The following is a 26,854-nucleotide window of genomic DNA, read 5'->3' on the forward strand; positions in this document are numbered from 1 at the left end:
CACCAATTAGAATGGCTACTATCAAAAAATGAATGACGGTAAGGATGTGGAGAAAGGAGAACTCCTATACACTTTTGATGAGAATGTACAGTCATTACAGATAACAGTATGGAGGTTCCAGAAAAAACTAAATATAGAACTACCATATGGTCCAGCAAACCCACTACTGGGTATACATTCAGTGAACAGGAAATCAGTATATTGGAGAGATACCTGCACTCCCACAAATCATAATAGCCAAAATATGGAATCAACCTAAGTGTACATCAACAGATAAATGGATGATGAAAATGTACTATTATTCAGCCATAAAAAAGAATGAAATTCTGTCATTTGCAGCAATACGCGTGAACCTGGTAAGGGAAATAAGCCAGGCACAAAAAGACAAATGCCACACGTTCTTACTCATATGTGGAAGCTAAAGAAGTTGATCTATCAGAAATGGGGAGTAAAATAGTCATTTTTATGGGCTTGGAAGGGTGCAGGCCAGGGAGAGATGGGGAGAGGTTGGTTAAGGGATACAGAATTAGAAGGAGATAAGAGGGATCAGGTCTAGTGTTCCGTAGCGCTGGAGGGTAATCATACATGGAGTTAGCAATACTTAATTGTATGTTTTCAAATAGGTGGAAAAGAAGATTCTAAATGTCCCTAATAGAAATGATAAATGTGTGATGCGATCGATATGCTAATCACCCTGATTTGATCACTATACATGGTACACATGGCGCCTGTGGCTCAGTCGGTGGGGCGCCGGCCCCATATACCGAGGGTGGCGGGTTCAGGCCCATCCCTGGCCAAACTGCAACAAAAAATAGCCGGGCGTTGTGGCGGGCGCCTGTAGTCCCAGCTACTCGGGAGGCTGAGGCAAGAGAATCGCTTAAGCCCCAGGAGTTGGAGGTTGCTGTGAGCTGTGTGAGGCCACGGCACTCTACCGAGGGCCATAAAGTGAGACTCTGTCTCTACAAAAAAAAAAAAAAAAAAAAAAATACCACGTTGTACCCTACTGTATGTCACATTGTGGCAATTATTATGTGTCAATAAAAGTAACATTTAAAAAACTGTTTTTGAGGGCGGCACCTGTAGCTCAAAGGAGTAGGGCACCGGCCCCATATGCCGGAGGTGGCGGGTTCAAACCCAGCTCTGGCCAAAAACTACAAAAAATAAATAAATAAAATTAATTAATTAATTTAAAAAAAAAAAAAAACTGTTTTTGAGGCAAATGTGTCACTTTGAATACTATAATACTATAGTATGAGAATCAACTACGAGTAAAGCAACGACCCAAGCTAGACTATATCCTCAATAAGGAAAAAAATAAAATCTGACAAATGTCAAGAAAATCGTAGTTGGAATATAGATTTTTATTAAAATTAAGATACTGCTTTGTAACAAAATTATATCATGTCCCTAACAAATTCAGAGAATGAGAGATGTCTCCAGAAGGAACAATTACCTTTACACATGTATTTCTTTTTTTCTGCTTTCTACGCAAGCAGATTAAAAATCTGGTTTTAACAGTGTGTGGTGCCCCCATGATTGCATTAATGTGCACAACTATGATTTAATAATAATTAATTAATTAATTAAAATCTGGTTTTAAATCTCTACGTACTTTGATATGAAAGGTCAATAAGGAGTAGGAGCAAAAAGAACAAGGTATAGAACGCTGCAAAGTATCCTGAAATCTGTGTGCGTGCGCGTACACAAACCTTTATAGACTGATATGTACAGGCATATGAACTTTGCATATGTACAGAATAGCTCTGGAAACCTGGGTGGCTACAAGACACAAATAGAAGTGAAACAATTTTTCACAGTACAACTTTTTGGGTATTTTTTATTATACACATGGGTGACTTCTCAAAATATATTTCAAATTTATCTTAAAAGCTGGTAGTACTACTCAAGATAAGGATAACTTATTTTAACAACTATATTAAAATATAATTCACATACCATAAAATTCCCCCATCTAAAGTGTAAAAATCATTGGCTTTTAGGAAATGCAGAGTTGTACATCTGTCACCAAAATCAATTTGAAATACTTCATCATCCTCAAAAGAAATCTCAGGCCCAGGCAGTGGCTGTGGCTCAGTGAGTAGAGCACCCATATACCAAGGGTGGCGGGTTCAAACCCAGCCCTGGCCAAACTGCAACAAAAAAATAGCCGGGCATTGTGGTGGGCACTTGTAGTCCCAGCTACTCAGGAGGCTGAGGCAAGAGAATTGCCTAAGCCCAAGAGCTGGAGGTTGTTGTGAGCTGTGACACCACAGCACTCTACTGAGGGGGACAAAGTGAGACTCTGTCTCTAAAAAAAAAAAAAACGAAAGAAAGAAAGAAAAAAGAAAGTAATCTCAAGTCCCTTAACTATTACTCTTCAATTCCCACTCCCTTCTAGCCCTGGACAACTTGTAATCTTCTGTGTCTATAGATTTGTTTTATTCTGGGCATTTCATAAAAATGCAATCATACATTTGGTCTTTTTTGACTGGCTTCTTTCACTGAGCATAATATTTTCTTTTTTTAATTTTTAAATATGTATTTAAGAGATGCGGTCCCTCTCTGTTGTCCTGGCTGGTCTCAAACACCTCCTCTCTATCAGTTCTTCCACCTCACCTCTCAAGTCACAGGGATTACAGAGGTGAGCCACTACCCTTGGCTTGGCATAATATTTTCAATGTTCATCCATGCTGTAGCATGTAGCAGGACTTAATTTCTTTTTATTGGCAAATAATATTCCTTTGAATGAATACATCACATTTTCTTTATCCATTCATCAGTTAGTGGACATGTAGGGTATTTCCACTTTCAAGATAACATGTGTATCTTTTCATGTGCTTAGAGGTATTTGTATATCTTCTTTGGATACCTGTATATTATTAAGATCCTTTCCCCATCTTTAAAAACTGGGCTATTTGTTCAAGAAAGATAGAACTCAGGCCAGAATCAGTGGCTCACTCCTGTAATCTCCCAGCACTCTGGGAGGCTGAGGAGGGTGGATTGTCTGAGCTCATGAGTTAGAGACCAGCCTGAGCTAGAGGGAGACCTCATCTCTAAAAATAGCTGGGCACTGTAGCTGGTGCCTGAAGTCCCCGCTACTCAGAAGACGGAGACAACAGAATTGCTTGAGCCCAAGAGTCTGAGGTTGCTGTGAGCTATAATGCCTGGGCACTCTACCAGAGAGTGACAAAGTGAGACTCTGTCCCAGATACTAGGGAGGCTGAGGCAGGAAGAATGAACACAGGAGTTGAAAATTGAAGGAGCTGTGATGAGACGCCACTGCTCTAGCCCAAGCAACAGCGCAAGACCTTGTCTCAGAAAAAAAAAGGGGGTGGGGGAGTGCCCCATATGCAGGAGGTGGCAGGGTCAAGCCCAGCTCCCGGCAAAAAACTACCAAAAAAAAACAAAACAAAAACAAAAACAAAAAAACACCCCCCCCCAATCCCTATAGCCCAAAAAAAAAAAACCCACTATCATATACACAATCCCACTTAAGGCAACTAAGCATTATCTCAATCCTATAAGGAAGGTACTATAGTTTTATTTTACGGTTAGGCAACTGAGGCCCAGAGGTTATTTTAAGAATCTCCCAAAAAAAGAGAAAATCATAATAAAACATTTATGTAAGCTTTTAAATCAATTTTTAATGGGCAATTCCTGACATTCTTATTATAATCCTTCATTAAAACAGATGATGAATTTTAATTTCAAAAGTTAGTGTATTAGTACTTCTTTACCAGAAGCCACAGTAAATGAAATATCTCCATTTACTTAAATTTTTCTAAATTATCATCAATGAATCTGTCAAGTTTATTGTTTGCTTTTTTAAAAATCTGGCAGATTTACTGTTCAAGAAACTGAAGGACTGGGCGGCGCCTGTGGCTCAGCCGGTAAGGCACCGGCCCCATATACCGAGGGTGGCGGGTTCAAACCCAGCCCCGGCCAAACTGCAACAAAAAATAGCAGGGCGTTGTGGTGGGCGCCTGTAGTCCCAGCTACTCGGGAGGCTGAGGCAAGAGAATCGCTTAAGCCCAGGGGTTGGAGGTTGCTGTAAGCTGTGTGAGGCCACGGCACTCTACCGAGGGCCATAAAGTGAGACTCAGTCTCTACAAAAAAAAAAAAAAGAAACTGAAGGACTGCGTTATTGACTATAAACAGGTAACTACGGTTGAGAGGCATTACCCACTACATCGTGCTATTTCTTTTTTTTTTTTTTTTGTAGAGACAGAGTCTCACTTTATGGCCCTCGGTAGAGTGCCGTGGCCTCACACAGCTCACAGCAACCTCCAACTCCTGGGCCTAAGCGATTCTCTTGCCTCAGCCTCCCGAGTAGCTGGGACTACAGGCGCCCGCCACAACGCCCGGCTATTTTTTGGTTGCAGTTTGGCCGGGGCCGGGTTTGAATCCGCCACCCTCGGTATATGGGGCCGGCGCCCTACTGAGTGAGCCACAGGCACCGCCCGTGCTATTTCTTTTTCAACCTTGACCTGCAAAATAACAACTACTATCTATAATCTTAAGAAAAGATTAGGAAATATACTCATTGCAAAATGTAAAATAAGGCAAACTAGAACACAAAGCACTTAATTACTTCTCCCACAACCCAAGTAGATTATGATCCAAATATTTCAATCCATATAATCATATGGCTAACATGCTTTTGTTTTGTAAATGTTCACCCTATAATATTTCAAATTTTGTAAGCATTTATCTATCCTTAGAAAGAAATATGCTCTCTCATTTTATTTCAACAATAGCATGTCATAGCAATGAGGCCAATAATAAACAGCCAAATGCTGGTAGAAAAACCTAGAATACAGGCTCTGTGCCTGTAGCTCACTCAAGCGGCTAGGGCGCCAGTCACATACATTGGAGGTGGCAGGTTCCAGCCCAGCCTGGGCCTGCCAAACATCAGTGATAATGACAGCAAAAAAATAGCCAGGCGTTGTGGCGGGAGCCTGTAGTCCCAGCTACTTGGGAGGCTGAGGCAGGAGAATCGCTTAAGCCCAAGAGTTTATGGTTGCTGTGAGCCGTGACGCTATAGCACTCTACAGAGGGCAACATAGTAAGACTTTGTCTCAAAAAAAAAAAAAAAAAACCTAAAATACAGATTTTTAGTGAATTAGCACACTGAAAAGCACTCACATATACTTGGAAACAGAGAAAGCCTCACAAAGGACAGGATGCATGAGAAGACCCTAAATTGTCACTTAGTCTCATTTTCAGGCTCAGCACAAGCAGGAAGTGAAACCTAAGTCAGAGTTGTAAATGGCCTGGCTGAATGGAGTCAGCCTGCAAAGACTGGGAGACATACTTTTCTTTTTTTTTGAGACAGCCTTAAGCTGTCACCTTAGGTAGAGTGCCGTGGCATCACCCCTCACAGCAATCTCCAGCTCCTAGGGTTAAGCAATTCTCCTGCCTCAGCCTCCCAAGTAGCTGGGACCACAGGCACCTGCCACAATATCCAGCTATTTTTTGATTGCAGCTGTCATTGTTGTTTGGCAGGCCAGGGCTGGATTCAAACTCACCAGCTCAGGTATATGTGGCGCCTTAGCTGTTTGAGCCCCAGGCGCCAAGCTGGGAGATGTATTTTTATATTTTTCATTTTTTTCTTTGACTCCATGACCTCAAGAAAATCTCTGTCAAATCATTAGCTGACCACTAAGCTTAAGAGACAGACTTCAGACTATGTCCTTACAAACCTAGATTGAAAACTCATGAAAGGAATCTCAAAACCTAGAGGAAGCAATAAAAACAAACCTTGAAGAGTGAGAAAAATCTGATTTCCAGAGTTAATAAAAGATGACCATAAAGTTCGTGTGCAATTTTAAATGACATTATCACAATATGCAATTTTCAACAAAGCATGCAAAGAAACAAGTATGGCCCACTTACTGGCGATATGAACAAAAACTGTACCTGAGAAAGCATAGACATCAGACCTACTAGAAAAAGACTTTAAATCAACTAGATTAAAGCCTCCTTTGCCAAAGACCTAATGGAAAACTACAAAGAGGTGAAGGAACAACATGTCAACAAAGAAAGATTATCGATGAAGAGACAAAAATAATAAAAAGGAAGCAAATAAAAGTTCTGAAAGAATAACAGTAAAAAGAAAAATTCATTAGAGGGTTTCAGCAGAAGATCTGAACTGGCAGAGATTTTTTTTAAAAATCAGTGAAGTTAGCCAGGTGTTGTGGCAGGCACCTATAGTCCCAGCTATTCTGGATCTGAGGCAAGAAGATCGCTTGAGCCCAAGGGTTTGAGGTTGCTGTGAACAAGCACAGCAACCTACCCAGGGCAGAGAGTAAGATACTGTCTAAATAAATAAATTAAGTAAAAACAAAAATCAGTGAGGTTGAAGACAGGTCAGTTTGAAATCATCCAGTCTAAGGAGGGGGAAAAAAGTATTAAAAAAATGGAAGAAAAAAGTATAAAGAATATTGAAACTTAAGACACCACCAAATTGAATAGAGCTATTGGACACTATCAAGCATACCAACAAGATATGCATAAGAGTCCCAGAAGGAGAGAAAAAAAAAAGGGGGCACAAAGAATATTTAGAGAAGTAATGGTTGCCTGTAGTCCCAGCTACTCGGGAGGCTGAGGCAAGAGAATCACTTAAGCCCAGGAGTTGGGGGTTGCTGTGAGCTGTGTGAGGCCACGGCACTCTACCGAGGGCCATAAAGTGAGACCCTGTCTCTACAAAAAAAAAGAGAGAAGTAATGGTTGACAACTTCCCAAATTTGACTATAAAAAAAAACAAACATTAATTCAAACAACCAAGGAGCTCAATGAATTCCAAGTAGGAATCTCAAAGAAATATTCCCAAGACATGTTATAATCAAACTGTTGAAAGAAAAAGACAAAGAAAGCACCTTTAAAGAAGCAAGAAGGAAGACATTTATCACATACAAGGGATCCTTACTAAGATTAACAGTCGATTTTTCAGCAGAAATCGTGGAGGCAAAAAAGCAATAGGATCAAAAAAAGGAAAAAACTGTCAATCAAAAATTCTGTATCCAGTAAAATTATTCTTCAAAAACACAGGAAATATTAAGACACTGACAAACAAAGCTGAGGAATTTCATTGCTGGTAGCTCCGTCCTATAAGAAATGCTAAAGGGAGTCCTTCAGGCAGAAGTGAAAGGACACTAGGCAGACTCAAACCATGTAAAGAACCAAAGAACAACATAAAGGTAAACTAGTTAGGTAAACAAAAAACATTATTATATGTTTAGGTTGTAATTCCTCCTTTTGTAATCTTGATGATTTAAAAGATAAATGTTTACGACACAACTAATAAATCCATATTAATGGGCACACAGTATCTAAATCTGTAATCTGTGATAACAACAATCACAAAAAGAAGGTAGGATAGAACTAGGTATGAGCAAAATTTTTGACTACTATTGAACCCTTTTGACTACTACTGAATTGATATTTGTATCAATTCAAAAGACTTGCCCTCATTATTCATTGCTATTGTATTTGTAACACGGCCTACTTGCTAAAATTTATTTGTAACCCCTAAATAGAAATAATATAACATTGTTTAAAAATAACTTTAAAACATTATCATTCTTACACTAATATGAAGATAAATTAAGGAATGACATTGCCTAGACCAGCAGTTCTCAACCTGTGTGTCGCGACCCACAGGAACTATATTAAAGGGTTGCGGCATTAGGAAGATTGAGAACCACTGCCCTAGACAGTATTAAATCATTTCAGTTCTTAAAGGGAGGAAAAATGAGAACCCAAAATGCAATCAATGGAATTAGATAAGCAAATAGATATACCCATTAGAGAAAAGGAGAAGACCTTTCCAGCCTGAACCATTAGATGGCTAAAACAGGAAGAACAGGTTAACATACAACATAATAAATTCCATGGTCGACAAGGTAAGCTTGAGATAGCTGTGGCTCATTCAGGAGAACATATGCAACAGGCAATTGGAAATGGGGAAATCTCAAAAAGAAGACTAGAATTAAAGATGAAATATTTAAAGGTGTCAAACTACAGGAAGTCAATGAAGCAATGGATATGGTTTACTACTCCTACTATCATAATACAGAATGATAAAAGAATACCAAAGGACAGAATCAGAGAAAATGCGGAAAGAACTGTCAAAGGGCCAGGAATGGCGTGTGGGGTAGATGGTAAGAGACTGGTGTATCTGACTCTAGTAAGAAGGGTCCTTTTCTAGCATACTTCATTAAAGTTCAACTAAGATAAAAATTAAGTCCCTTCTATTAGATTTGATATTAAGGAAGGGACTAGCGATCACTACGAAATGAGGTACAGTAGAGACATGAGTCTGCCCACAGAGAACGGAGGAGGTGACGAGTAAGCAGCTGTCGGTGAAGGAGAAAAATAAGTTAACAGCAAGCACGGAAGAGAGAAAGTGGGAAAATTCTGCATTTCCTTTTACTTACAATATTCTAAATTTACATAGAAGATTCGATTCCACGTCTGATGGGCTGTAGCCAGCTAAAAGACATTCAAGGTTTGTACTTCGAGCCATATAGCCAGAAGCATCCAAGAACAAAAAATGGCTAAGCTGATACCTTAGCATAAAGTAGCCCTGGATAGGAAAACAGATAAAGAAAAAACTCAGGGAAGCAAGATAAACAGAAAGCACCAAAGAATAGAAAGGCAAACAATCACCAATAATTCATCAATACCTATCAATAATCACTCTAAATAAGACCAAATTCATCAGATAAAAGACAGAATGTTCAAATGGATGATTGAAGATCCAGCAATTCCATACATGGGTGTTTATCCAATAGAAATAAAAATATTTGTCTACAATAGTTTTATACACTAATGTTCACAGCAGCTTTATTCATAATCCAGTCAAAATCCAGCAACAATCCAAATGTTCACCTAGAGGGTGAATGAATAAACAAAGCAGCATAACCATACAACAGACTACTGCTCAGAAACAGAAAGGAACAAAGTACTGATAGACACAGTGACATGAATAAATCTCCAAACCACTTTACTGAGAAAAAACACACACATAAAAAATGCATACTAATGATTCTATTCTTCTGCAAGTCTAGATAAAGCACACTAATACATGTATATTGTCAGAAAGCAAATCAGTCTGCCTGGGGCTGGGGTGAGGTGAAAGAAATCTCCTGGACGCCCACACAAAGAAACCTCTAGGAGTGATGACAGTGTTCCCCATCTTGACTACAGTTGTTGTTATACAGGTGTTCACGTTCTCCTAAACTCGTGGAACTCCTACATCATTTTAAACGGGTCTGCTTCACTGTATGTAAATTGAACAGTTGGTTGTTCAATTGGTTTTAGAAGTTGGTTTTAAAAAACGGATCCAGCCGGGCGGTGCCTGTGGCTCAGTCGGTAAGGCGCCGGCCCCATATACCAAGGGTGGTGGGTTCAAACCCAGCCCCGGCCAAACTGCAACCAAAAAATAGCTGGGCGTTGTGGCGGGCGCCTGTAGTCCCAGCTACTCGGGAGGCTGAGGCAGAAGAATCGCTTGGACCCAGGAGTTGGAGGTTGCTGTGAGCTGTGTGAGGCCATGGCACTCTACCGAGGGTAATAAAGTGAGACTCTGTCTCTACAAAAAAAAAAAAAAACAGATCCAGGCAAACACTTATTAATAAAAACAACACATCTAAAGTTGGTTTTAAAAAACGGATCCAGCCAAACACTTATAATAAAAACAATACACCTAAAGTTGGTTTTAAAAAACGGATCCAGCCAAACACTTATTAATAAAAACAACACACCTAAAATATGAGGTTGAAATTACATGAAGGAAGGAAAAAGACATGGCAAGTATTAATAACCAGAAGAATGTAGTTAGTTATATTAATATCAGATAACGTAAGCTTTATGCCAAAAGGCATTATTATAGATAAAGACCACTAAATAATAAACACATATCAGTAATAGAGAATAGATTTTGTTGTTGTTTTATTACCCAATGATTAAAATACTCTTTTCATGTACAGATGATAGATTTTTAAAAATTGGCCATAATCGGGGCCAGGGGCAGTGGCTCATGCTTGTAATCCTAGCACTCTGGGAGGCCTAGGTGGGTGGACTGCCTGAGCTCATAGGTTCAAGACCAGCCTAAGCCACAGCTACTCGGGAGGCTGAAACAAGAGAATTGCTTGAACCTAAGAGTTTGAGGTTGTTGTGAGCTATAACAACAGAGCACTCTACAGAGGGCAACAAAGTGAGACTTTGTCTCAAAAAAAAAAAAAAAAAAGAAAGAAAAGAAAGAAACTGGCCATATCCTAGGCATACAGTATTTCTCAGTAAATTTTGAATAATTTGTTCTACAAAGACCATATTCTGTAACAATAATACAACTTGGTTGAAAATGAATAACAAAAACATAACCCCCCAAAATCAAAACTAAGTATAAAAATAGAATATAAATAAAATAAAAATAAGTACATTTTTGACCCATGAGTCACACAGAAGTCACAAAGATATTAGATAGTATTTATAATTGAATACTAAACATATTAGTAAGCAAAATCTATAGATTGATTAGAAGCTAAAGAAGTACATGGGAGAAGTTTATAATTAAAGACTAACAGAACACTATTAAGGAGCTAACAGTTCAACTTGAAGACAGAAAAGGAACAGAAAATTAGTGAACCATAAAACAAAGACATAATGAAGATCCACAAGCTAAACCTACTTCTTCAAAAGACAAAAAAACCTGACAACTTCCTAACAAAACTGGTCAAGAAAAACAACCAAATGCATAAATATATAATATTAGGAGTGAAATGGCAAAACATTTAGGTAAGTTTTGAAAATATGCTGGGCATAGATTAATTATTATAGATCACTACATATTTGGTCACTACCGACCATTTTTACTTACCGCCAACAAAAGACGCATTTATTTGCACATGCCAAGCTCGGAGTGGTTTCCATGCAGCGATGGCTTTCAATGCCATAGAATGTATGTTTATAGCACCCTCCTCTCCCTCGAAGCATCGACTATGACAAGTAAACAAATCATAATTTGAATAAAATTGTCAAAGCACAGAAACAAAGCACCAAGGCTTCATTGTTAAGAAGAAACCATGTGTTTCATAAACATAAATATCCTTACTGGTATCTACATGGTACAAGCAATTAACATTAAAGGATTAGAGTATTTTGATACTGCTTTGGGTTTTTTCTAAAACCCACTGAAATAAACCTACAATTCATTAACTCTGAAAACTCTATAGGGAAAATCATTAATGCTTTCTTTCATTTTCAAATCCATCCAACTGCCTCAAATAACATTAGTATAATAACATACAATGCCAGGGTATAGATAGGAGAGGCTCCTTCAAAAAATGCAGGCAATGCTCACATGCAAGAATAGCCCTGCTTTGAATAGGGAAGGTGAGTAAGGAAATGCATCCTGGAGTATACTCCATATCAGCAGAACAGGTAGAATTTGAACATACCGTAGAACCTCTCCGTAAGGTGACCACACAAGGGACTGTAACAAACTAGTCAACACACAGAGACAAGTCAACATAAGAAACCAGGCTACTGTACTGATACACATATGTAACGCATGTTGGTCTATGACAATTTTCATAGATAATGGTCAACTTAAGGAGCTGGTCAATGTAGGGAGGTGGTCAACTATGGAGGTTCTACTATATTTGAGATAGTTCTGGGGACAAGCAGCAGGTATATAAGGAACAGATTATCAACTGGGTGTGGTGGCTCACGCCCGTAATCTCAGCACTTGGAAGGCTGAGGCAGGTAGATTGCCTGAGCACACAGGTTCCAGACCAGTCTGAGCAGAGGGACACCCCATCTCTGAAAATAGCCAGGCAATGTGGCAGGCGCCTGTAGTCCCAGCTACTCAAATAATATTAGTACAATAACATATATGCCAGGGGATAGATGAGGCAAGAAAATTGCTTAAGCCCAAGAGTTTGAGGTTGCTGTGATCTGTGACACCATGGCACTCTACCAAGGGTGACATGGTGAGACTCTGTCTCAAAAAAATAATTTAAAAAATAAAAAAATGAGGGGTAGAGAAAGGAAGAGCAGAGAGAGGGAAGGAAGAAGGAGGTAGGGCCTTGGTGTGTGCCACACCTTTTAGGGGCAAGACACGATTGCAAGAGGGACTTTGCCTAATAAATGCAATCAGTATAATCTGGTTTCTTGTACCCTCAATGAATCCTCAACAATAAAAATAAATAAATTATACCTTACTTAGAAAAAAATAAAATTAAAATTAAAAAATTAAAAAAGGACGGTGCCTGTGGCTCAGTCGGTAAGGCACCGGCCCCATATACCGAGGGTGGCGGGTTCAAACCCAGCCCCAGCCAAACTGCAACCAAAAAATAGCCAGGCGTTGTGGCGGGCGCCTGTAGTCCCAGCTACTCAGGAGGCTGAGGCAAGAGAATTGCTTAAGCCCAGGAGTTGGAGGTTGCTGTGAGCTGTGTGAGGCCACGGCACTCTACCGAGGGCCATAAAGTGAGACTCTGTCTCTACAAAAAAAAAAATTAAAAAAGGAACAGATTATTATCCCCCAAAAGAAAACTATTTAATGTGAGGGGTAAAACCATATAGCACATGAGTCAATAAATCAGTAAGAGTAGTAAGAAGATAATTTAAAAAAATATCTCAGATCAATTTAGGGTTGGGATCAAGATAATATCAAGCTTTTTAAGGTATCATAAGAAAGATTTGTCCAGAAGCTCTGTGTATGATGGGTTTGACTTCAGTAGAAGTGAAAGCAGTGATGCCTGTGAGGAGGTTATGTAAGTGAGGTAATGACCAATGTTAGGAATAAAACAGGATATTATTACAGGTCCTGCAGCCACGGAAGGGATAATAAGGAAATGCTACAAACAATTTTATGTTGACAAATCTGACAACTTAGATGAAATAGATCCACTCCATGAAAACCACAGATTATCAAAACTCAACCGAAATGAAATAGATAACCTGAATAATTCTATAACCCTTGCAGAAACTGATTTTGTAATTAAAAGTCTTTCCAAAATGAAATCTCTTGGCATAGATGGTTTTACTGGAGAATTTTACCAAACATTTAATGAAGAATGTATGCCAATTTTACTTAATGTTGTCCCCAAAGTACTTGTTTTATGTAAACTGTATTAACCTGATAACACAAGCTGACAAAGACGGTGTAGTGAAAGAGAACCAACATCTCTCAAGAACTTAGATGTAGAAATTCTCAACAAAATACTGGTGATTTTTGTCTTCTTTTTATTTCGCCAGTCTTACTACATATTTGTTCATTTTACTGGCCGGAGAACCAGCTTTTTATTTCATAGCTTTTTAAAATTTTCTTATTTTCAATTTCATTGATTTACACTCTTAGGTCATTTCCTTCCTTTCATTTTCTTTGGTTTTACTTGGCTCTTTTTGTTCTTCTTTCTTGAGGCAGGAACTTCGATTGCTGATTTGAAAACTTGCCTCATTTCTTACATTAAGAATTTAGTACTGGGGCGGCGCCTGTGGCTCAGTGAGTAGGGCGCTGGCCCCATATGCTGAGGGTGGTGGGTTCGAACCCAGCCCCGGCCAAACTGCAACAAAAAAATAGCCGGGCGTTGTGGCGGGCGCCTGTAGTCCCAGCTACTCAGGAGGCTGAGGCAAGAGAATCGCATAAGCCCAAGAGTTAGAGGTTGCTGTGAGCCGTGTGACGCCACGGCACTCTACCCAAGGGCAGTACAGTGAGACTCTGTCTCTACAAAAAAAAAAAAAAAAGAATTTAGTCCTGTAAATTTTCCTCTGAGCATTACTTGAGCTGAATATTATACATATGTTTTATCTTCATTTTCATTCAGTTCTACATTTTTCAGTTTCTTCTTTGACCCATGGCTTATTTAGGAACGTGTTATGTTTAGTCTTTGAAATTGACTTCTAGTGTTATTCCATTATGATCAAGAGTTTCTTTTAAATTTTTGAGGTATGTTTTTTCTTTGGCCAAGGACACAATCTACCTTGATGAATGTTCCATAGGCACTTGGAAAAAACATATATTCTATTGTTGTCAGGTGGTCTGTTCTACTTAAGTCCATTAGATTCTGTTGACTAAATCTGTCATTCAGATTTTCCATGTCCATGCTCATTGTCAATCTAGTAATTCTACCATTTCCTGAAAGGTAGTTTTCAAGTCCCCAACTTTTTTTAATTTTTAAAAAATTTCTCTATTAGTTGTTGTTTGATGTATTTTAAGGCTCTGATGTCTGGTGTGTATTTATTTTACAGTTATGAAATGTCTCTCTTTGTTCCTAGTGATTATCTCTTCTCTGAAGTCTGTTTAATCTGATATTAATACACAGTTGGACACAGTGGCTCACGCCTGTAATCCTAGCACACTGAAAAGCTGAATCAGTTGAATTGCTTGAGCTCAGGAGTTCAAAACCAGCCCAAGCAAGAGTCAGACCCTATCTCTAAAAATAGCCGGGCCTTGTGGTGGGTATCGAGTCCCAGCTATTCTGGAGCCTGAGGCAAGACAATCACTTGAGCCCAAGAATTTGAGGTTGCTGTGAGCACTACAGCACTCTACTGAGGGCCACAAAATGAAACTGTTTCAAAAAAAAAAAAAAAATCTGATATTAATACATTAGTTCCTGCTTTTTTGAATTCCCCTTTCTAATGTATACAATTTTCCATCATTTTACTCAAACTACCTCTGTCACTAAATTTGAAGTGAATGTTCTTATAAATTAAACATCACATATTTGGGGGATTTTTTTTTCATGGAGTCTGTCATTTCATTGGTAAATTTTAAATGATTACATTTGATGTAATTAGTGAAATATAAATACATACAAGTATACTATTATTACTTTTTTTTTTTTTTTTTTTGGAGAAAGAGTCTCACTTTGTCACCCTTGGTAGAGTGCCGTGGCATCTCAACTCACAGCAGTCTCAAACTCTAGGGCTTAAGTGATTCTCTTGCCTCAGCCTCCCAAGTAGCTGGGACTACAGGCACCTGCCACAGTGCTTGGCTATTTTTGTTGTAGTCATCACTGTAGTTTAGCAGACCTAGACGGGTTCCAACCCACCAGCCTTGGTATATGTGACTGGTGCCCTAACTACTGAGCTACAGGTGCCAAGCCTACTTTTTTTTTTGTCTCTTTGCATAGTTTTTGTCTTGGTTGTTCTGGGTATTACAAAATATGTACATGACTTAGCATAGTTTTCTGCTATTAACATTTTACCACTTCAAGTGAAATGTAGAAACATCACTTTTATTTAGATTCCTTAAACTCCCCCCCCCTTTTTTTTGCAGTTTTTGGCTGGGGCTGGGTTTGAACCTGCCACCTCCGGCATATGGGGCCAGCGCCCTACCCCTTTGAGCCACAGGTGCCGCCCTAAACTTCCCCCTTTTAAACATTGTCTTAAACATCACATGGTGTTAATTTTTTTTGTTTCAATCATCAAATATGATTTATAAAACAAATGAGAAAATTATTCATCTATTGTATGTCCCCATATTTCTCCTCTTTCCATTGTTCTCTTCCTTTCAGATCCTCTAAGAATCTTCCCATTTAATTCAGCCTAAAGAACTTTCTTTAGCCAAACTTTAAGGGTAGGTCTGCTAGCAACAAATTCTTTTAGTTTTACTTCATCTGTTAATGTCTTGATTCTTGATGAATAACTTTGCCAGACATGGACAGTTCTTTCACCACTTAAAAAATATTATCCCACTCCTTTCTTGCCTTTATGGTTTCAGATGAGAAATCTGCTGCTGAAATTGGTGTTATCCTACACGTACTACACTGTTTCTCTAGCAGTATTCTGATCTTCTTCCCTTTTAAGTGTTTAGATCATTAATCACATAAGGTACCTTGGTGTGGACTTATCTTTGGTTTTATCCTGTTGGGGTTTCGGTAAGATTCTTGAAGCTGTAGGTTGGTGTCTTTCATCAAATTTGGGCAATTTTCAGCCATTAAAACCATTCATTTTCTCTCTCCTTCTGCAACTCTGATAACATAAATGTTGGATCTCTTATTACAAGCTGAGTAGCCATTATCTAAAATGCTTGGAATCAGAAGTATTACAGATTTTGGACTTTTGGAATATTTGTAATATACTTAACAGTTGAGCAATCCTAACACCAAAACTCAAAATCTAAAATAGTCAATGAGCATTACCTTTGATCATCACGTCAGTGCTCAAAAAGTTCCAACTTTTGGAGCATTTCAGATTTCAGAATTAGGGATACTCAGCCTGATTGTATTGTTCCACAAATCCCTACGGCTCTACTTAATGTTCTTTTTAAGTCAGTTTTTTGTCTCCGTTGTTCAGCCTGGGTAAATCCTAGTGGTCTGTCCTGTTCACAGATTGCTACTGATCCTGTCCTGTCATCTGCACTTGACACTGAGCCTATCGATCAGTAATCTTATTTTTGTTACTGTACTTCTCAATTTTAGAGTTCTCTCTTGGTTATTTTATAAACTCTATTTCTTTGCTGAGATAGTTTATTTTCCCCTTTGAGTCAAGACAACTTGTAAATGATGGCTGAAGCATTTTTCTGACAGCTACATTATAATCCTTTGATTCATCTGGTGCTGGTGTCAACTGATTATTATTCAAGCTGTGGTTTTCTTAGCTCTTGGTATGATCGGTGATTTTTTTGTTGCATACCAGACATTTTGTCTGCTATCTTAGGAGACCCTGGACACTATTTAATTCTTTCATTTTAGTAGACAGTTACTTTGTTTTCATTTAGTAGATAGTTACTTTGTTTTCATTCAGCACGCAGGTCCTGGACTACTGTGTGCTGTGGTTCCAATGGCAATTCAATTTTCAGAGTCCTTGCAGTACAACTTAGACTCCCATTGGTTCCTGTTGGTGCTGTCAGAGGGGACAGAAGCGTTCTTGCAGGCTGGTGCCCTGTGCCTCTCTCAGCTGAAAAGGGAAGCATCAGGTCAGCAGACTTCTAAGGCCAGGCTGCTTGTGTGGCAGAATTCCTCTGGCCTGTGCCCTCTGGCAGTGCCAGTATCTCTGGGTGATACGGACACACAAGGACACAAAGGCTTCCTCAGCTGACCCACTTATCACTTTGGGGTCTCTCTTGCTAGTGCCATCCACCCACGTTAGTGTCCCTAGCTCTAAGCTCTCAGAGAAAGAGCTTAGCAGAGAGTACATTTCACAGGACAGGCTCCTTGTTGGGTTATAGGGTGGGGCCTTTCCAATATAGTCACGGAAAGCAAATCAGTGATTTCTTAGGACGCAAAAGAAAAGAAGGATTATAAAGAAGCACAAGGAAATTTTTTACATTTTTCATTATTTTGATTGTGAGATGGTTTCACTGGTGTATGTATGTGTAAAACTCACCACATTGTATACTTTAAATACATATAATCTCTTATATGTCGATTATACCTCAATAAACTTGAAAATATTTTTATTTAAACATATTATAAAACACTCAGGAGTCAGGTGAAAATTTTCCACCAAAGTGCAAAATGTGATGATCTAAAAAGAAAATAACTGTAAGGATGGAACTGATGAAAATGTATCATTACAAAATGATAATCAAAAACAAAGGAAAAAATCTGTCACTATTAAGAGGTGGCTATTAAAACAACTCCTGCTCTGAAAATCAGTAGTTTAAAAAAAAAGAAATCAAACAATTATACTGCCCTGTCAATAGAAACCGTATTTCAGAGTAACTAAATATCCTCAGTTGGTAAAAACAGCTCTCCTTTACAGAACAATGCTAACTAATAAATGTAGAAGAAATAACAAATTTAAAAATACAATTTCACAAACCAAAATTAAATATTCTTTTGGGCATGTATTATCAATTGGTGTTTTTTTTTTTTTAAAGCAAACATTGGCTTAATGGTTGATAGCAAAGTGGATGTTTTAATAATGCCAAATTCTAGCAACAACATAACTGAACAAAGGAGAGAGAGGAGAGTATTCTTATCACTGTTTCAGTTGTTAATGTTAGCAGCACCATTGAAGGGTGCAGGACAAGTGGCCTAGATCTTAAGTCAGTGTCCTTTTGTTTTGGTGACAAAATCTAAATGCTGTTGCCAATCTAGAGTGCAGCGGCATCAGCCTAACTCACAACAACCTCAAACTCCTGGGCTCAAGCAATCTTCCTGTCTCAGCTGCCCAAGTGGCTGGGACACAGGTGCCCGCCCCAATGCCCAGCTAATTTTTCTGTTTTTAGTAGAGACAGGGTCTTGCTTTTGCTCAGGATGGTCTCGAACTCCAGAGCTCAAGCGATCCTCCTGCCTTAGCTTCCCACAGTGCTAAGATTGGGGGCATGTGCCACCAAGCCTAGCCAAGTCAGTGCCATTTTTTTGTTTTGTTTGTTTTGTTTTTTTAGGTTAAGATGCTTTTTCTTTTCTTTTATTGTTGGGGAATTATTAAAGGTACAAAGAACTAGATTACGCTGCTTGCATCTGTTAGGTAAAGTCCCTCTTAGAATTACGTCCTGCCCCCCAAGAGGTGTGTCACACACCATGATCCTCCACCCCCCTCCTTCCTTCCCTCTCTCCACTTCCCCCACCCCCCACCATGTACTAGCATCAATAGTCTCATATCAGAATTGAGTACATTGGATTCTTGCTTCTCCATTTTTGTGATGTTTTACTAAGAAGAATGTGTTTCAAATCCATCCAGGTTAATACAAAAGATGTACGGTTCATCTTTTTAGTGGCTGAATAGTATTCCATAGTATACATACACCCACTGCTTGTCAATCCATTCCTAGATTGGTAGGCATTTAGGTAGTTTCCACAATTTGGCAATTGTAAACTGAGCTGCAATAAGCAGTCTAGTGCAAATATCCTTATGATAAAATTTTTTTTTCTGGGAAAAGATATTTGCGTATTATTAATTGGACAAAAGCTTGATAACAAAAAAAGAGCCAACAATCCCTTAGAGCAATGGGGAAGTGAGATGAATAGAACCTTCCCTAAAGAAGACAGACAAATATCTAACAAACATATGAAAAAATGCTCATCATCACCAATTATCAGAGAAATGCAAATCAAAACCACCCTGAGATATCACCTAACCCCAGTGAGAATGGTCCACATCACAAAGTCTCAAAGTTGCAGATGTTGGTGTGGATGTGGAGAGAAGGGAACACTTTTACACTGCTGGTGGGACTGCAAACTAATACAACCTTTCTGGAAGGAAGTATGGAGAATCCTCAAAGAACTCAACCTAGACCTCCTATTTGATCCTGCAATCCCATTACTGGGCATCTACCCAGAAGTCAATGCCTTTTTAAAAAATTAAAAGAGGCCAGGTACAGTGGCTCACATCTATAATCCTAGCACTCCAGAAGGCCGGTGGATTGCTTGAGCTCACAAGTTCACAATCGGCCTAAGCAAGAGCAAGACCCCCATCTCTACCAAAAAAATAGAAAAACTGAGGCAAGAGGATCTCTTGAGCCCAAGAGTTGGAGGTTGCTGTGAGCTATCACACCACAGCACTCTACCCAGGGTGACAGCTTGAGACTCTGTCTCAAAAATAAATAAATAAAATGAAATAAAAATTTTTTTAAATTAAAAGACTGGTCTTGATTATAAAAGAGACTTAAGAGACGTACCATGTGAAATGTGAGGTCCTACACTGGATACTCATTTGGATAAACCATTTGTAGTCACTAGGGATCAATTCAAGAAATTTGAGTATGTTCAAAAATGGAAATTCAATAAAAATATCAACTCCTGATATTTTTGACTAGGAAACAAAAACAGGCTATGAAATAATATATCCAGGATGACCTCAGTCAGGTTCAAATGCACACATACACACACAATGCACATGTATTAAGGTGTTCACAGTATTGATTTCAGTACAGCGGCAACATAATGTTTTACTTTTTTTTTTGTTGAGACAAGAGTCTCATTATGTCACCCTAGGTAGAGTGCCGTGGCATCACAGCTCACAGCAACCTCAGACTCTTGGGTTTAAGTGATTCTCCTGCCTCAGCCTCCCAAGTAGCTGGGACTACAGACGCCCACCACAACACCCAGCCATTTTTTGGTTGTAGTTGTCGTTGTTTGGCAGGCCTGGGCTGGATTCGAACCCGCCAGCTCCAGCTGGCACCCTAGCTGCTTGAGCCACAGGCACTGAGCCTGTTTTACTTTTGCATTTTTATTTCTCTAAATGTTCTAACTTTCTACACTGTATAGATATTGTTTCTACAATAATACAAGGTTATTTCAAAGAGTGAAACAGAACATATATTCTGATAGGAGCAAGGGGACCTGTACGTAACGAGGGAGAAACTGATGACTGCTTTCTGAGAGATGCAGAAAAAGAGATGGGGAATGAAAAGTTACTTCCCCCAAAGCAAAGAGACAACCTACACAATGGGAAAGGATATTTGCATATTTTCAATCAGACAAAAGCTTGATAACTAGGATCTATAGAGAACTCAAATTAATCCACATGAAAAAAGCCAACAATCCCATCTATCAATGGGCAAGAGACATGAATAGAACTTTCTCTAAAGACGACAGACGAATGGCTAACAAACACATGAAAAAATGTTCATCATCTCTATATATTAGAGAAATGCAAATCAAAACAACCCTGAGATATCATCTAACCCCAGTGAGAATGGCCCACATCACAAAATCTCAAAACTGCAGATGCTGGCGTGGATGTGGAGAGAAGGGAACACTTTTACACTGCTGCTGGGACTGCAAACTAGTACAACCTTTCTGGAAGGAAGTATGGAGAAACCTCAAACAAAGCACTCAAGCTAGACCTCCCATTTGATCCTGCAATCCCATTACTGGGCATCTACCCAGAAGGAAAGAAATCCTTTTATCATAGGACACTTGTACTAGACTGTTTATTGCAGCTCAATTTACAATCGCCAAAATGTGGAAACAGCCTAAATGCCCACCAACCCAGGAATGGATTAACAAGCTGTGGTATATGTATACCATGGAATACTATTCAGCCATTAAAAAACATGGAGACTTTACATCCTTCGTATTAACCTGGATGGACGTGGAAGACGTTATTCTTAGTAAAGCATCACAAGAATGGAGAAGCATGAATCCTATGTACTCAATTTTGATATGAGGACAATTAATGACAATTATGGTTATGGGGGGGAAACAGAAAGAGGGAAGGAGGGAGGGGGGTGGGGCCTTGGTGTGTGTCACGCTTTATGGGGGCAAGACATGATTGCAAGAGGGACTTTACCTAACAATTGCAATCAGTGTAACCTGGCTTATTGTACCCTCAATGAATCCCCAACAATAAAAAAAAAAACAAAAAACCACCTTACTGCTAATTAAAATGAGTTAAATGAGTGCAGAGAAAAAAAAAAAAAAAACAAGGACATTGGGCTGCACCTGTGGCTCAGTGGGTAGGGCGCTGGCCCCATATGCCGAGGGTGGCAGGTTCAAACCTAGCCCCAGCCAAACTGCAACAAAAACAGCAAAAATAGCCAGGCATTGTGGCGGTGCTTGTAGTCCAGGCTACTTGGGAGGCTAAGGCAAGAGAATCGCCTAAGCCCTGGAGTTGAAGGTTGCTGTGAGCTGCGTGATGCCACGGAACTCTACCGAGGGCGATAAAGTGAGGCTCTATCTCTACAATAAAAAAAAAGAAAAGAAAAGTTACTTCCCATCAGGGGAAATATGTGGCCACGTGTGGCTATTTAAATTTAAATTTAATGAATTAAAATTAAATAAAATGTAAAATTGTGTTCCTTACTCACACTAGCCACATTTCACCTTTTAATAGCCACACTTGGTTAATGACTGTATTAGTTACATGGTTAGGTATTAATAGGGACATGGTTACGTTTTAGACATTAAGTATTAGGTATCAGCACCATTTCCCAACCCTATGTGCTCATTTCATGTTTCTGTAAAACACTGTAATTCTTGCCATATTTTAAACTCTTTCACTATTATTATATCTGTTATGGTGATTTGTGATTATTGATCATTGATGTGACTACTGTAATTGTTTTAGGACACCTCAAACTATGCCCATATTAGATAGCAAACTTCATTGATAAATGTGTGTGTTTTGACTTTTCCATTGACCAGTTGTCCACACCCTCTCCCCATTCCTTAGACCTCCGTATTCCCTGAAACACAACATTGAAATTAGGCCAAGTATAGCTTGGCGCCGCCACTGGCAGGTTCAAACCCGGCCCCGGCCAGCTAAAACAACAATGATATCTTCAACAAAAATAGCCAGACGTGGTGGCAGGCACCTGTAGTCCCAGGTGTTTGGGAGGCTGAGGCAAGAGAATCGCATTAGCCCAAGAGATGGAGGAGGTTGCTGTGAGCTGTGACGCCACAGCACTTCACTGAGGGCGACATAGTGAGACTCTATCAAAGGGAAGGGAAGAGGAAGGGAAGGGGAGGGGAGGGAAGGGAAGAGAGAAAGAAATTAGGCCAAGTATATCCCTCCCATGGGATCTAAGTGTTCAAGTGAAAGGAAGAGTCACACATCTTTCATTTTAAATCAAAAGCTAGAAACGAAGCAGCCTTAATGAGGAAGTCATGCCAAAAGCTGAGATAGGAAGAAAGCCAGGCCTCTCATGCCAAACAGCCAAACAGCAAATGCAAAGGAAAAGTTCCTGAAGGACATTAGAAGTGCCACTCCAGTGAACAAACAAGTGGTACCAAAGTGAAAGAGCCTTATTACTGATATAAAGAAAGGTTTAGTGGTCTGAAGAGAAGATCACACCAGCCACAACATTCCCTTAAGCCAAAGCCTAATCCAGAGCAAGGCCTAACTCTTCATACCTACGAAGGTGAGGAAGCTGCGGAAGAAAAGTTGGAAGCTAGCAGGGGGTGGTTCATGAGGTTTAGGGAAAGAAGCTGTTTTCATACAGCTTGCATAGAAGTGCAAGGTGAAGCCTTGTGTGCTGATTGAGAAGTGGCAGCAAGTTATCCAGAAAAATCCAGCTACACTCAATGCCAGGTTCTCAGTGTAGCCAAACCTGCCTTGTACTGGAAGAAGACACCATCCAGAACTGCCAGTGCTAGTGAGGAAAAGTCAATGTCTGGCTTCAGAGCTTCAGAGGACAGGCTGACTCTATTGTTAGGGGCCCTTGCAGAGAAGATGACTTTCAGTTGCAACCAGTTCATTTACCATTCAGAAAAGTATGCTAAATAGACCCTGCCTGTGTTCTAGAAATGGAACAACAAAGCATGGATGACAGCAAATCTGTTTACAGCATGGTGTAATAAATATTAAGCCCAGCGCTCAGACCTACTGCTCAGAAAAAAAGATTCCCTTCAAAACACTACTGCTCACTGACAATGCACCTTGTCATCCAAGAGCTCTGACGGACGTGCACAAGGAGGTGACTATTGTTCTCTTGCCTGCTAACACAACCATTCTGCATGCCTGGATCAAAGAGTAATTTCAATTTTCATGTCTTACTGAAGAAATACATTCTATAAGGCTATAGATGGATCTGAGCAAAGTCAAATCAAAACCTAAAGCCCAGCCGCCGTGGATCGTGCCTAGAATCCTAATACTCAGGGAGGCTGAGACAGGTGGATCACTTGAGCTCAAGAGTCCAAGACCAGCCTGAGTAAAAGCGAGACATTGTCTCTACTAAAATAGAAAAACTAAAGTATTGTGGCACACGTCTGTATTCCCAGCTACTCAGGAGGCTGAGGCAAGGGGACCACTCTTGCCCAAGACTTTGAGGTTGCTGTGAGCTATGACAATGCGGCACTCTAACAAGGCAACAGAGTGAGACTCTGTCTTCATACACATAAAAAAGAACCACTTGGGCGGCGCCTGTGGCTCAAAGGGGTAGGGCACTGGTCCCATATGCTGGAGGTGGCAGGTTCAAACCCAGCCCTGGCCAAATAAAAAAAAACTGCAAAAAAAAGAACCTCCTGAGAAGGAGTCACCACTCTAGACACCAGTAAGAACATTTGTGATTCATGAGAGGAAGTCAAAATACCAACATTAACAAGTATGTGAGTTTAATTAAGCAATAGTAAAAGGGATGTTTAAAAAGGACTACAAACAAAAGGCACTGAATTGGATATTGCTGAAAACCACTAGATCAGAAAAAAGAAATTTGGGATATGAGAAGAGTTTAGAAAACAAATTAAATAAATAAACAAAATAAATAACAGTGTTTAGCACATTGTTACCAAAGGTAGATGGGGTTCCAGAAGTATCATCTGTTAGAATATTCATGCCCAATGATACATTTCAAAACTATTAAGAAATGAGTATAATTGTGATGGATGTGTTACTTAGTTCAATGTAAACATTTCACATTGTATATAGAAGCAGTACCCTGAACCCCATAAATGCATCAATGTACAAAGTTATGATTTAATAAACAAATAACTAATTTTTTTTTATTATTATTATTTTTTTTTGTAGAGACAGAATCTCACTTTATGGCCCTGGGTAGAGTGCCATGGCATCACACAGGTCATAGAAACCTCCAACTCCTGGGCTTAAGCGATTCTCTTGCCTCAGTCTCCCGAGTAGCTGGGACTACAGGCGCCCGCCACAACGCCCGGCTATTTTTTGGTTGCAGTTCAGCCAGGGCTGGATTTGAACCCGCCACTCTCGGTATATGGGGCCGACACCTTACCAACTGAGCCACAGGCGCCGCCCTAAAATATATTTAATTTTATGTTAAAATATTTAACATAAAATTAAATATTTTTAATAATTTTAAAAATTAAAATTTTTAAAAAGAATATTCATGCCCCTAGAAGGAAGGCAGAGGAACAGGGGTATAGAAAAAAGAAAGGGTTTCTCAAATATCCAGAAATAATAGCAGCAGGCCTCTGGAGCAGATGACACTAAAAGGATGCAACAGAGAAACGTGAAAGTGTCTGGTTGTGAAAAGAGCAGGGGCTAAGAAATACCCTGTTTCCTCGAAAATAAGACATCCTCCGAAAATAAAACCTACTTACAGGAAAGATAAGACGTCCCCTGAAAATAAGACCTAGCGCATCTTTGGGAGCACACCTTAAAATAAGACACTGTCTTATTTTCGGGGAAACAGGGTAGGTTCTTTATAAATGGAAGAACATCGAAGTAACTCAGATGTCAAGCAAAGGTCAGTATGGATTATGGCAACACAGGCAGGGCCAGTCCAGGAGAAAGATGAAGACAAAGGAACGTTTCCAGCCAAGTTCAAGAGAGCACAGTGGAAACGGCTGGTGTAAGGAAGGGCAAGCCTCATACTGGAAATGGAAAGTAAAGGAGTCAGTAGAAGGAGGTACTCTCAGCCTAGGACAGAAATTTGTAAGAACAGCAAAGAAGGATATAAAACTCAAGCATGAATGGAAAAGAAAAGTTTGGTTTATTTACATAGAACGGTTTGATATGAGCTAACCAGTAACAGCTGTGAGACAGAGAACAGTTTTATACGGGGAATTTGCTGGGGACTGGACACGCTGTAAAATGGTCTTAAGACAGGAATGCGGGTCCTGCATCACCAAGAACACAGCCACAAATAGCAATAGGAAAGGTGAGTCAGGTATCTGATAAGAAACTATTATCCAAAATATATAAAGAAAAAATGTATATATATACACACACATATATACATAAATGTGTATATATGTATATACATATATAAAGAACCCTTAAATCCAACAAAAAAAGGACAAATCCGATGTAAAAATGGGCAAAGAATTTGAAGAAACATTTCTCAAAAGCAGATATATAAACATGTAGTAAGCAAATGAAAAGATTCTAAACACCACTGGTCATTAGGGAAATGCAAATCAAAACCTCTATGAGGGCTCGGTGCCCATAGCACAGTGGTTACGGCGTCAGCCACAATCACTGAGGCTGGCAAGTTGGAACCCGACCCGGGCCAGCGAAACAATGACAACTACAACAAGAAAATAGCCAGGCATTGTGGTGGTGCCTGTAGTCCCATCTCCTTGGGAGGCGGAGGCAAGAGAATCACTTAAGCCCTAGAGTTTGAGGTTGCTGTGAGCTGTGATGCCACAGCACTGTACTGAGGGCGACACAGTAACACTCTGTGATGCCACTTCATCCCCACTAGGAAGGGTATAATCAAGAAAATGAACAATAACAAATGTTGGCAAGAATGAGGGGAAAGTGGAACCCTCATACACTGCATGTGGGAATGAAAAATGGTATAGTCACACTAAAAAAGTTTGGCTATTCCTCAAATGATTAAAAATACCAAGTTACTGGGTGGCACCTATGGCTCAAAGGAGTAGGGTGCCCGCCCCATATCCTGGAGGTGGTGGGTTCAAACCTGCCCCCGGCAAAAAAAAAAAAAAAAAAAATACCAAGTTACTCAAAGGAAATAAAAACACATCTTCACAGAAAAACCTGTTCATAAATATATAATAATGTTCACTGCAGCATTTATTCATAATATCCAAAAAGTAGAAGCAACCTGAATGTCCATCCATTGATAAATACATAAACAAAATGTGGTATAGCCATACATTGAATATTATTAGCCATAAAAAAAGAATAAAATACTAATATATAACACAACATGGATACACCTTGGAATCCTACAAATGAAGCACAAAAGGCCACACATTGTACAACTCCACTGACATGAAACACCCAGATTCGGCAAATTTATAGGGACAGAAAGTAGACTAAAGGTTCCTTATGGTTGGGGGGAGGAGAGAAGATGGGGACTGACTACTTATGGGTAGAGGATCTCTTTCAGAGGGGAGAAAAATGTTCTACAATTAATTGTAATAACAGCTGCATACCCTGTGTTTTTACTAAAAATGATTGAACAACATGCTTTAAAACAGTGAGTTGTATAGTATGTAAATTGCATCTCAATAAAGCTGTTAAAATATGCATATAGTAGAAATTCACGCTGATTCTAATTTACATAGAAATGCAAAGG

General features: G+C 39.4%; 1 protein-coding gene across 4 annotated transcripts in view; it reads right to left on the reverse strand.

Annotated features, from left to right (window-relative positions):
- Positions 1-26,854, reverse strand: part of LOC128561396 (S-adenosyl-L-methionine-dependent tRNA 4-demethylwyosine synthase TYW1) — a 197,139-nt gene that overhangs the window by 109,941 nt on the left and 60,344 nt on the right. For all 4 annotated transcript variants that reach the window (XM_053555541.1, XM_053555539.1, XM_053555543.1 and 1 more), the window contains one exon: positions 10,880-10,998. In XM_053555541.1, the coding sequence (XP_053411516.1) occupies positions 10,880-10,998 (119 nt within the window). The remainder of the gene's footprint in view (positions 1-10,879; positions 10,999-26,854) is intronic.

This window comes from Nycticebus coucang, chromosome 12, assembly GCF_027406575.1.
Source record: "Nycticebus coucang isolate mNycCou1 chromosome 12, mNycCou1.pri, whole genome shotgun sequence".
In the NCBI taxonomy this organism is placed as follows: Eukaryota; Metazoa; Chordata; class Mammalia; order Primates; family Lorisidae; genus Nycticebus; species Nycticebus coucang.